Source organism: Theobroma umbraticum, unplaced genomic scaffold (assembly GCF_002168275.2).
Source record: "Theobroma umbraticum cultivar Fairchild unplaced genomic scaffold, ASM216827v3 scaffold_20.0, whole genome shotgun sequence".
In the NCBI taxonomy this organism is placed as follows: domain Eukaryota; kingdom Viridiplantae; phylum Streptophyta; class Magnoliopsida; order Malvales; family Malvaceae; genus Theobroma; species Theobroma umbraticum.
In genome coordinates, this window is record NW_018397266.1 from 4,195,902 (window position 1) to 4,208,225 (window position 12,324).

At 33.8% G+C, this 12,324-nt stretch overlaps 1 protein-coding gene and 2 pseudogenes across 1 annotated transcript; 2 read left to right on the top strand and 1 right to left on the bottom strand.

The window, feature by feature from the left end:
- LOC110423593 (mitogen-activated protein kinase kinase 9 pseudogene) lies at positions 1-957 on the top strand (annotated as a pseudogene).
- Positions 958-3,466: 2,509 nt separating this feature from the next.
- Positions 3,467-7,725, top strand: LOC110423266 (paramyosin). The gene is made up of 6 exons (XM_021437435.2): positions 3,467-3,607; positions 3,798-5,276; positions 5,385-5,461; positions 5,639-5,750; positions 5,925-6,041; positions 7,191-7,725. The coding sequence occupies exons 2-6, from the start codon at positions 3,870-3,872 to the stop codon at positions 7,551-7,553; spliced, it is 2,076 nt and encodes a 691-aa protein (XP_021293110.1). The 5' UTR covers positions 3,467-3,607; positions 3,798-3,869; the 3' UTR covers positions 7,554-7,725.
- Positions 7,726-9,677: 1,952 nt separating this feature from the next.
- Positions 9,678-10,403, bottom strand: LOC110423490 (cytochrome P450 71B2 pseudogene; annotated as a pseudogene).
- Positions 10,404-12,324: the final 1,921 nt, after the last annotated feature.

Genomic DNA, 12,324 nt, shown 5'->3' on the forward strand with positions numbered 1-12,324 from the left:
ATGTCTCTAGTTAAGCATAGACTTCAACTCAGTCTCCAGCTTCCTGTTCCAGAAGTCAAGATTTCGAATTTCATTCCCTTCATTTATCTCCATAAGTCCATAACGACCGCAAGTCAAGAAGTATCTAACCTTCTGGACTTCGAAAAGCTCTGCGTTTTGGGCCATGGTAACTATGGCACCGTTTACAAGGTGCGCCACAGGCAAACTTCAGCAATCTATGCTCTGAAAGTCATCCGCGGCGACCCTGACGCTAGCCAGCAGCCTTATCAACCGTCCCATGAAATGAAAATCATGATTTCTACCGACTCTCCTTTCATCATCAAATGCCTTGGAGCCTATGAATCACTGGCAGGGGAAAAAGCAATTGTCATGGAGTACATGGATGCAGGAACACTTAGTACGCTTCTTAAAGCTAATGGCCCTTTCTCCGAATCCTCGATTGCCCACATTGCCTATCAAGTTCTTAGTGGCCTCAATTACCTTCATGCGTTCAATATTTTCCACCTGGATATTAAGCCTTCAAATCTGTTGGTTGATAAAAACATGAATGTGAAAATTGGTGATTTTGGTGTCAGCAAGATAATGAGAGAGAGTGACCCACCTGAATACTGGGATATCTATGTGGGTACCTTCGCTTACATGAGCCCGGAAAGATTGGACTCGAATATGTACGATTCCAGGTTTGTGTCTGCAGCGGATATTTGGAGCCTGGGTGTGACTTTATTGGAGCTTTATGTGGGTCATTTCCCATTTCTCCCACCAGGGGAAAAGCCCAATTGGATGCAGCTAGTGTTGATAACACGTTACGGAGAAGCCCCAAGCTTGCCAAAGGAGGCATCAGAGGAGTTGAGGAGCTTTTTCAGTTGTTGCTTGCACAAGGAACCCAACAAGAGATGGACAGCTTTGCAACTTTTGTCACATCCATTCATTTGCGGGAAAGGGAAACTCGAGGATTAGACATTTATATATGTTCATCCTCTTACTTAAAAAACCCGGGAAATCATTCATGTCATCCCATCGCTTTGGTAAGAATACAGGTAGATGAATAGCTCTAGCTGAAATACATAAAATTCATTGAGATAGATTGTAATTCAGTTGTGAACTTTACATGGGAGCTGACTACTCACATTAAGGCTTTTTAGTTTTGGGCTAGGATTAAAGGCCTGGGAAGAACTTGGGGAACATCATGAACAAAAATTAGCATAATAGGGGCAGTTGTATCCGATTCTTCTTTCCTTTTCTTTAATTTGTTCCCACTTCCTGACAAAACAAAGAACAGCAAAAGCGGCAGGCGAAGGAAGCAAGGAACAATCCAAAACCTGAAATATAGTTGTCACGGGGCTATCACGATGGAGAAAGAGACTTGGCTGAAGACATGCTTAGGCAATGGGGAAAATAGTCAATCAGTCAATGTCCGTAGAAGTTATGCAAGAATTTCCTCTTAATGGGAAAATTGACTCATGAACCGGCCTGATACTCGTGGGCTAACAGGATTTGTCAAGGTCAGCTGTATATGAAAATTTTAAGCTTCTTAAAAATAAATGACACCACTCCATTATTTACGCCGTGATTTTATGAAATTTATGCACTTTAATCCTTTATTCTCTCCTACCATGAACTAAGTGTACTTCATATCTGGTGATCAAAAGATTCAACGCATAAGCAGAACATTCTCATAAGTTAATCTAACATGAATATATAAAAGAAAAAAAATATTTAGTAAAAGGATAAATAATATTTCGTGGATAGTCTATCTTTATGTCATGTGTCCATTCTAAATAATAAATATTATGTATCCTACTAATTAAAGTAAAATTTTAATTTCTGTATCAAGAAACTAAATTTACTATATTGATTATTTCCATTTGTATATTTTACCCCTTTAATGCAAAAGTCAAACTAGATTAAGTAAGAATTTCTTATTGTTAACCTAAATGAATATATAAATGATTATTTAGTGTAATAAACACAAAGTTAAAATACTAAATAAGTCTATCAATTATTTCAATTTCTTAAAACAATTCTTTAAAAAAAAAAGGAAAAGGATGAACTAATCCTATAAAAGAAAAAGAAAAAGGTGAGGAGTTGAAAAATGATTTCTTTTGATGATTTCGGTGATTTTGGGTTTTAGCTCGACTACGAGACCTCATTATTAAATCACATCATATGCCACGTAAATAAAAAAAATCAATTCACATTAAGTTTAACAATAATTAATTTTTATTAAAATTAAAAATTTATTTAATTCAAAATAAAATTTAAGAATTCGTTTAAATATAATAAAGAATGAGAGATTAGTTATATAAACAAGTATAATAAATTGATTGTTTTGGGGCTTAAGCCAATTCAAAATTTACCTTATATGATTAATTACTTCTAACTCTACTTGTTTCCCCCTTAAACAGAGGATGTTTTGAAATGTTGTCAATTGCAAAGTTTCTTACTCTCTTGATACGTTTTTGTTAAGGACTTGGTTTCTTTGGTTATTTTAATCATTTTTCTTCATGTCGTTTCCTTCACTTATAATTAGTCTCTATAATTCTCTAATCCTCATTTTTGTTCTCAAAAAGTTTAACTTCTGTTTTTTTAGACCTCCTTGAATTGGTCTATATATATAATATGGTCTTTTTTATTTATTACTATTTGGTAGTTATGTATTTCGACCTCCATGATAAATTATTCAATTTCTTTAATTATTTTGTAAGTCTGTTGTTTTACTGCATTCTAGGATTGTCCATGAGATTAGCTACTTGCTTAAGCTCGAGGGCTCGTCTTCGTGTGCGCCAAGCTCGGACATAGTTTCTTAAGCTCGACTTAACTTGACGTGATTAATTTATTTTATTAAAAAAAATTATATTTTTTCATATATTTAATTATAATATATATTTAAAAAATTAAAACATTATTATATTATATTATTTTAATAAATATAATAATTAAACAAACGGGCCAAGCCGAGCTTGAGCTTGAGCTTGACTTTTAAAATTAGGCTTATTGGGTCCGCATCGAACCCGACCTGGCCTAGCCAATGGACACCTATAAAATCATTTTTATATTATTATTTTTATTCTAAATTCAAAAACTTATCGTAAAAGAAATCATCATTCATGCACATATAAATCCAGTTCGAATAAAAGAAATTTAAAATTATTTGAGAAATAAGAATAATAAAATTTTTATTTTCCATGAAATAAATTTAAAAAATTATAATACACTTTGATATTTATTTTTAAATTTAAAGGAATAATATTTTATTTCAAATCATTATTTTTCCCTCAAATTAAAGAAACTCCTAAAGCCCAATTAGTATTTTATTATTTTTCCCTAATCAATCTCCCTCCGTTAAATACGAATACCAGAAGGCGGCTACTCTACGTGGCAACTTCTCAAGGCCCATTGCAGCCCCACCGCTGCACCAATTTGCCAAAGCATGTGTTTACATTATCCTTTAAATTTAATATTTTAATATTGTTTCCTTCGTGAAGTAAAATAAATTTTCAAGAAAAAATGGAAAATAACCCAAAACAGAAGAGACTCGAGGGAGACTGGTTGGTGGGTAGCTAATCGTATTGTTGTTTTTCAGCGTCTGCATCTTCTTCTCCTTTAGGTAACGACGCGCCATTTGCCTTCGCTGAATTTCCCAAAACTCTTTATACCTCTTATCCTAAGCAAATTCTAATCATACCTTAATCTGAATTAATCTTCACTGTTTCCACTTTAATTTCCTTCTTTTTCCTCCTCTCTCCTAACTTTAGTCGGTTACTCCCGTTATCTTCCTTCTCTTTTTACTATTCTAGGGTTCCGATCGTTTAAAAAAATGCGAGATTCCTTTACTGATCGATTATAGCAAAATCGAACGTCGTTTTAAAATGTCGACTGCGGCCGACGAGGAAGCCGATGCGGTGCTCAGCGACGTGGAATCCGATGAACCTATACCGATTGTCATAAAAGAGCCGTCTCGAGATGACGTGTCGGTCGAGAAATTCCGTGAAATTCTCGCGGAGCTCGAGCGCCAGAAACAAGCACGAGAAGCGACGGAGAATTCGAAATCCGAACTACAAGTCTCGTTTAATCGATTAAAAGCTCTGGCTCACGAGGCGATTAGGAAGCGAGATGAGTGCTCGAGACAACGAGACGAAGCTCTCCGCGAGAAAGAAGAAGCATTGAGATCGAACGAGAACGTATTGGCGCAATTAGCCGAAGCTAATAAGATCAAAGACGATGCTACGAAACAGAGAGAAGATTTGGCGAAGCAATTAGAGGAAGCGACCAAGGGAAAAGATGGATTGCGATCGGAGATCGAGACTTCTGCTCATATGCTTGTTTCTGGTATCGAAAAAATATCTGGAAAAGTTAGTAATTTTAAGAATTTCGCTGCCGGAGGATTGCCGCGATCACAAAAGTACACCGGATTGCCCTCCGTTGCTTATGGAGTAATCAAAAGAACAAATGAGATCGTTGAGGAGCTTGTTAAACAGATCGAAACCACAGCGAAGTCTAGGAATGAAGCGAGAGAGCAGATGGAACAACGGAATTACGAGATTGCCATTGAAGTTTCTCAGCTTGAAGCTACAATAAGTGGATTACGAGAAGAGGTTGCAAAAAAAAGTAATTTAATTGAAACTTTGGAGAAGAATATAGCTGAAAAGGATGGGAAGATTGTGGAGATCGAAAAGGAGATGTCGCAGAAGATTAATTGGGCGGAGAATGAGTCAATGGAGCTAAGGAACTTGGCTAGTGAATATGATGATAAATTGAAAGGTTTGGAATCGAAGATGGAGTTACAGAGGCCGTTACTGGTTGATCAGTTGAATTTCGTGTCACGAATTCATGAAAGGATTTATGATGCTATTAAGCTTGTTGATGCTGATAATATGGATCAGTCAGACGTGTCAGAATCCTTTTTTCTTCCACAAGAGACGGATTTGGAGGAAAATATACGTGCATGTTTGGCAGGGATGGAATCTATCTATGAGTTGGCGAGAATTCTTGTTGGGAAAACAAAGGATTTAGTGGAGGAGAAGAATCATGAAGTGAAGGGTTTAAATGAAACAGTTGGTCGATTGATTAAGGAGAAAGAACATATTGGCTTTTTGCTTAGGAGTGCATTGTCCAAGAGGATGACATCCGAAAATAAATCCAAAACGAATGAGTTGTTTCAAACTGCAGAGAATGGTTTGAGAAAGGCTGGAATTGACTTCAAATTTAGTAAACTTATGGGGGATGGAAATAAAGCTGAAGCTCAGGACTCAGAGCAGGATGAAATATACACTTTGGTTAGTTTTCCTGTTGTCATTGATTTGTCCCAAGTGCTATTTAAGTTTGCATAGTGTTCCAAGGCCTAAATTTCCTTGTTGAGAATTTAATTAATGTAACTTGTACAGGCTGGTGCTTTGGAGAATATTGTCAAAACGTCTCAGCTTGAGATCATTGAATTGCAGCATTCCGTGGAGGAACTAAGGTACTTGTTCTTTCAAACTCATAAAATTGCACAAAACCATGATGTATAACATGCTGCCTTTATATCAAAGTTTGATTCAAGAAAATATGGGGTGGGATAGGTTAAGTTAATATTCAGAGTCATTCGGCATGACTGACCATATGCCATTCTTTTCTGCATATCTTTTTATGTATTAAGGGCAGAATCGAGTGTACTTAAAGAACATGTGGAGGCTCAAGCCAAGGAGATCAACCAGAGGATGCGTCGTATAGAGGAGCTTGAAGAGAAGGAGAGAGTAGCGAATGAAAGCGTAAGTTAACATTTCTTTTGTTGACAGTCAACTGACTTAATGTTAGTTCCCTTTTTTTTTCCGGTGTGCAATTTTTAATTCGTAGGTTTGATCATAAAGGTTAGAAGAAGTGACTAAGCTGCATTCATGCTTCGGTGTTTACATTTGGTGCTGACTTGACCTATTCTTATGAAGGTTGAAGGACTTATGATGGACATTGCTGCTGCCGAGGAAGAAATTTCAAGATGGAAATCAGCAGCGGAGCAGGAGGCTGCTGCAGGAAGAGCTGTTGAACAAGAGTTCTTAACGCAGGTATGTTTGCTAAGTTGCCACAGCATTCGTTAATGGATATGTTATATATTATTGAAGGTGTTTCTGGTGGCAATTTTGAGCAATAATTGTTTTGAAGTTTTGTCAGAGTGATATTTACAATTTAGTGGTAGAATCCGGGAGTTGTTTGAATCTTACTACTTTGCAGATAGACAAGAACAAAAGCAATTAACATTAAATGTGGAAAAGAAAGTATGTGTCGCAATAGTTTTAGAACTATACAGTCTAATGTAGTGAAGGTGTTTCTGGTGGCAATTTTGAGCAATAATCGTTTTGAAGTTTTGCCAGAGTGATTTTTACAATTTAGTGGTAGAATCCAGGAGTTGTTTGAATCTTCCTACTTTGCAGATAGAGAAGAACAAAAGCAATTAACATTAAATGCAGAAAAGAAAGTACGTGTCACAATAGTTTTAGAACTATACAGTCTAATGTAGTGAAGTTGTGCATGTTTAGATTGTAAATGTGATTAAAAACAAATTTTGGCTCCTGTTGGTTATTATCTATATGGCCGGAGATGGGGGGTTGTTGAGCCAGTTGTTTACTAGACATACAGTCAGTCAAAATATGTTTGGATAACTTAAAGTAGCATGACATTTTCCATAGAGCAAAAGCAGGTGAAACTGACAGAAATCTAGAAAGAGAGGATTTTTGATGGATGGTTTTTCTTGAGAAGTATTATTGAATCAACTGACCTGATGACTTGCTGCACTCAAGAAAATAGTTTATTTTATTGTAGAACAAAAGGCTATTATGAAACATGGATCGCAAGTTTGTCCTTTGAAATTCTGGATAGAATTGGTGAAGAGATTTAGGATGTTGTGAATAATATTGGGGAATAGTTACATAAATTAGCCACGTCCTTTTTTTTTTTTAAATTACATCTAAAAATACGAGCAAAATTTTGAGAATAGTACAAATGCTAGTCATGGGGTGGTTATACTTAAATAGTAGTATTTTTCCAGTTCAGGACTGCTGTTCAATATATCATGCACATAGATGGAAGTATGAAGTTATATTGATTATTTGACATTATGCTGTTTTGATATAATTAAGGCTTGTGCTGATGGTATTTTTCTGAGTTCTTTTTCCGGATCTTACGCCTAATAATTATGGTTTAATATATATCTGCAGCTGTCAGCAGTTAAGCAGGAGCTTGAAGAAGCAAAGCAAGCCATGTTGGAATCAGAGAAGAAGCTAAAATTCAAAGAAGAGACGGCTGCTGCTGCCATGGGAGCAAGAGATGCAGCTGAGAAATCGTTGAGGCTGGCTGATATGAGGGCATCCAGGCTGAGGGATAGAGTAGAGGAGCTTAGCCGTCAGCTGGAAGAGTTTGAAACACGGGAAGACTCAAGGGGACGAAATGGGTCAAGATATGTTTGTTGGCCGTGGCAGTGGCTTGGGCTGGATTTTGTAGGGTTTCGTAAACCTGAGATGCAACAACAGAGTTCAAATGAAATGGAGCTTTCTGAACCTCTCTCTGAACCACTTCTCTGATTACAAATTTTTTTACTCTTGTTCCGTGTATTTATTGCAAACTTTCAAGTTCAATATATAAGATCCAAGAAAAGTCAGTTTATAGCAACTTTATTCTTCAAAGCCCCTTCATTTGCAATAATTTTGACATGGCAATTATTTTCTGTTGAGTTGAATCTTTCTTGTTAATGCTTCCATGGTGACCAATGTTTATGATCAAACTCATCCATTTTGTCATTCTCTTGGTTTCCTTTTCAAATCTTTTTTGTTCTTATTGTAGTTGTCGGGTTTTCTCCTTTGTTTTTGCCCCATCTTTCTCTCTCTCTCTTTAATTTCAGGGCCTTTGTCATCTATGGAATGTCAGAGTGGGAAGAGAAATTCTTGTAGTTCGATTCCAACCATTTACACAGGTCAGTAAGAGCAGCTGATTAACTGAGTCTTGATAGCTGTTTTTTCATGTCGCGAGTAGAAAAGTGGAATGGAATTGTCTCATGACAAGGGGAGAGCATTTATGAATTCTCAAATCAAGCAAAGAATTTTAGTTGATGCATGTGGCACAATGAAGTTCTTATATTCTTGGGGTACTTGCAGCTGAAGTGAATATGTTAGTCGCTGATTTATTTGTAATTTGTCTTAATATCATATATGTTGTCAAGATGATGCAGCTCCTACTGTTTCTCTGGAATGTGTATAAACTTAAAGGGAATTCTCCTTCTGTGTTTCCATCCATTCTTCCTCCAGTGGTGTCAATGGGTAATTCTGTAAGTAGATCATTGTTCAACATAGACTTGGTTTTATTTTGGTGCAGTTGATCTTTCTCATGAATGCTTCTTATGTTGCTTAATGATTGCGTTATCTAATATTTCTGCATAACGATGGTACTCATAATATCTATTCATTCTGTTTGCTGGCTGTCTATGTCATCTAATGTAGATTTAATCTCCTTTACAAAAAAATTGAACAGTTGCCTTGGTAACAAGTATAAAGTATGTCCCTTTGTTCAGTTCATTTGAGTTTCCTGTGGCAGCAGCACTCATTCATGGGTTGCTCTGTTTCCTCTGGTAAGACACTATCAAAGCCTGGGGTTCTTGATACCAGAAACATCATATTCAACAGGAAAAAGATCATCTCAGACAAAACAAGTAGGGAAGTTAATGTGAATTTAGCGAATTATAAGAAATTATAGATGGATAGAAATTTTCTGACAACCCCTGCAACTATGCTGTGTTGTGTAAGGTGGAATGCATGTTTCCTGGAGACTAGTTCTTGGTCGCCTGCGTTTTCACCGGGTATCTAGTGTTATTTAAAACAAAAAACAGTGAACTAAAACTTACAAAGTTATGCAAGAGAATTGCAAAAGCAAGATCCACTGTAGTCATTTCCGTGCTTAAAATCAATGGTGGTATTGCGTTAGACCATTCGAGAAGGAACTCTTGTGGATTTTTCCACTTAGTGCTGCTCATATTTTTCCAATTGCAATTCGTTAAGTGAGACATTACTACTCTCGAGCTATTGAAGCAAGTCAAAATCTTGCCTTTGGCAACACGAGGACTTCGGGGCTTTCTACATTGGGCTGGTAATGCAGCAAAGCCTGCTCCAGGCAAGACAAAATTCTTGACTCAATTCAATTTGCTACCACTTGATTCGCGTTTAACAACAGGTGGGCTTTAAATCATTATTTTATAGAGTCTTGAGTAATTTGACAAGTAACTTCACTGGCTTATAACTCCATTGCTGATGTCTTGAAATAAACACTTGGCGAGAAATTTACTGTTCTACAGTCTCGGTTTTGATGAAAATTATTCTCCGTCATCAAACGTATTCTGTGGTGACTGATTGCAGGTCATTTATAGTTTCAAATTTTGTAAACCAGTTGACTCTTAAAATGTTGGAGCTGAATTCAGGTTTTCCTGAATATTTGCTTCACGGTTTAACTCAGCTCAAGCGTTTCACACAAACGAACATATGTTATTGGGGAAAAGCTCATGCAATTCAAGGCTAATATAACAAAGCTAATTATTAGGTCTTGCCTCGTTATTTCCAGCATATTCGACTAATGTTTATTGTGTTTTCGCTCAAATTTAATCCAAGAAATCCCATGGCTGAAATCTGATGAAGTGCAGACTCTTAAAGTGGATAATCAGTTCACTTCATATGATCTTCCAGAGATCGCTGCACCCTGTCAACTGGCACAAGGTGGAGGGCGGTTTTCTTGGAGATAGTAAGACTTGGACCAGCTGCCTCTTCCATGTCAATATCCTTCCCCTTCATTCCGAAGGGCAGTTTCCAATCAAAACAATGCAAGAGATTGGCTAGCGCAAGCTCCACTGTTCTTGTTGCCAAATGCATCCCAGGACAGCTTCTTCGACCGGCACCAAACGGCAAAAACTCACAATGTTGTCCTTTAAAATCAATGGAGCTATCACTAAACCTCTCGGGGAAGAACTCTTCTGCGTTCTTCCAGTACCTTGGGTCTCGACTGATTGCCCAAACATGAATTTGTATCAGCGTTTTGGGAAGAACATCGTAACCGTTGATTCTGAAGTGAGACATGGTTTCTCTCGGAAGTAACAGGGCTCCTGGAGGGTGCAATCTCAGAGTTTCTTTCACCACCATCTTGAGGTATTGAAGCCGATCAATCTCATCTTCGGTAACCATACCATTTTTACCAGCAAAAGTTCTAACTTCATCTTGTGCTTTCTTCATCACTCTTGGATTCCTAGCAAGCTCCGCCATTGCCCAATTGACAGTGGCGGCACTTGTGTCTACTCCAGCTGTAAATAAATCCTGATACACAACACATAAGAATCGTAGGTAGGTGTATGAGAAATCGATTGTTCTCGTTTTTATGATAACAGGTGAATCGGATAAGAAACACAATTACTAAATTGTTCTATAAATATTGTCATTGATATCTCGCTTGAAAAATAAAAAATAAAAATTTATAAAAATTTATTTAATTTAAAATAAAAATATAAGAGTTGTATTAAATATGTATAATAAAAAATAAAAATTTATTTAAATTTATTTAAATAATTTAAAAATATTTTTAAATATTTTGTTAATAAAAGAACACATTGTGAAACAAACTGACTACTTCTGCAAAATCTAATGCTCCTTAGAATTGAATTGGTAAAGAATTTTGTTTTTTCAATGGGACTATAATCCTGTAATTGTACCGGGCAATAGTGATGCACTTGAGTCAAGAATGATTGGGATTAATATGTATGTGTAGGTGAATGTTACAGTGAATCTAATTTTACTGTAAAATCAATAAATAAATTTTTAAAAAAATAATAAAAACCTGTTTAACATGTTAATAGATAAACAATATATATAATTTTTAAATTTATTCATTTTAGGATAACAATGTAGATAATTTTTAAATTTATTTAGTTTATTTAAAAGTTATTTAAGTTTTAATTTTATTTTATTTTTAACTTTAAACTATAAGAATATTATTCTTTTAATATTAAAATTATATTTAATTAATTAATGTAATAAAAATTATTATTATCACTTGTTACATGAACTCTCACATATTTACGTTAAGATTTTAACTTTTTTTATTCCACTTTTATAAGATTTTACATTAATTCTTATAATTTTACGTCAAACCTTTTCAATAGTAACTTTTAACTATAATTATCTTTATCTTTATTATTCTTTATTTAACATAAAAATTTGAATATCGTTACATGCTTTTAGTCCAATAATATAAATATAAATGCATATTTTTCATTAAAATTAGATTTTTTACTTAATTAACTTATTACGTTAATTCTAATACATTACGTTAAAATTAAAATTTATTATTCCACCTTCATAAGTTTTACGTCAATTCTTACAGTTTTACGTTAAAATTTATCTATGACAATTTTGAGCTATAATTATTTTTATTATTATTTAAAAATTAAAATTTATATATCGTTAAACATATTTAGTCAAAGACTATATATTAAATATTTATTTTTCACTAAAATAAAATTTTTTACTCAATTGACTTATTACGTTAACTCTCACATATTACGTTAAGATTTAAAATTTAATATTTCACTTTATAAGTTTTTACGTCAACTGTTACAGTTTTACGTCAAGATTTATCTATGTCAATTTTGAACTACAATTATTTTTTATTATTATATTTTTATTTAAAAATAAAATTTATGATCGTTAAACATTTTTAGTCCTAGATATATATTTAAATATTTATTTATCACTAAAATTAGATTTTTTTTACTAATAAACTTTATTACGTTAACTCTCATAGTTTAGGTTAAGATTTAAAATTTAATTGTTCTATTTTTATAAATTTTTACGTCAATTCTTTAAAATTTTACTTTAAGACTTATCTATGTCAATTTATACTATGATTATTTTTATTCTTATTATTTATTTAAAATTAAAATTTATATATTGTTACATACTTTTAACTCGATAATATAAATATAAATACTTATTTTTCATTAAAATTAGACTTTTTTACTTAATTAACTTATTACATTAACTCTCACATATTTACGTTAAGATTTAAAATTTAGTTATTCCACCTTTATAAGTTTTTACATTAATTCTTACATTTAAGTCAAAATTTATTTATGATAATTTTGAGCTATAATTATTTTATTATTATTTTTTATTTAAAATTTAAATTTATATATCGTTAAATATATTTAACAAAGAATATATATTTAAATATTTACTTTTCACTAAAATTAAAATTTTTTACTCAATTGACTTGTTATGTTAACTTTCACATATTACGTTAAGATTTAAAATTTAATTATTTCAC

What these genes read in the sequence shown, in the direction of transcription:
- LOC110423266 (XM_021437435.2), top strand. Translation starts at nt 3,870, where the DNA reads ATGTCGACTGCGGCCGACGAGGAAGCCGATGCGGTGCTCAGCGACGTG. An exon ending in CATTCCGTGGAGGAACTAAG is followed by an intron (nt 5,462 to 5,638) that starts GTACTTGTTCTT and finishes TTATGTATTAAG; the next exon opens with GGCAGAATCGAGTGTACTTA. An exon ending in AGAGAGTAGCGAATGAAAGC is followed by an intron (nt 5,751 to 5,924) that starts GTAAGTTAACAT and finishes ATTCTTATGAAG; the next exon opens with GTTGAAGGACTTATGATGGA.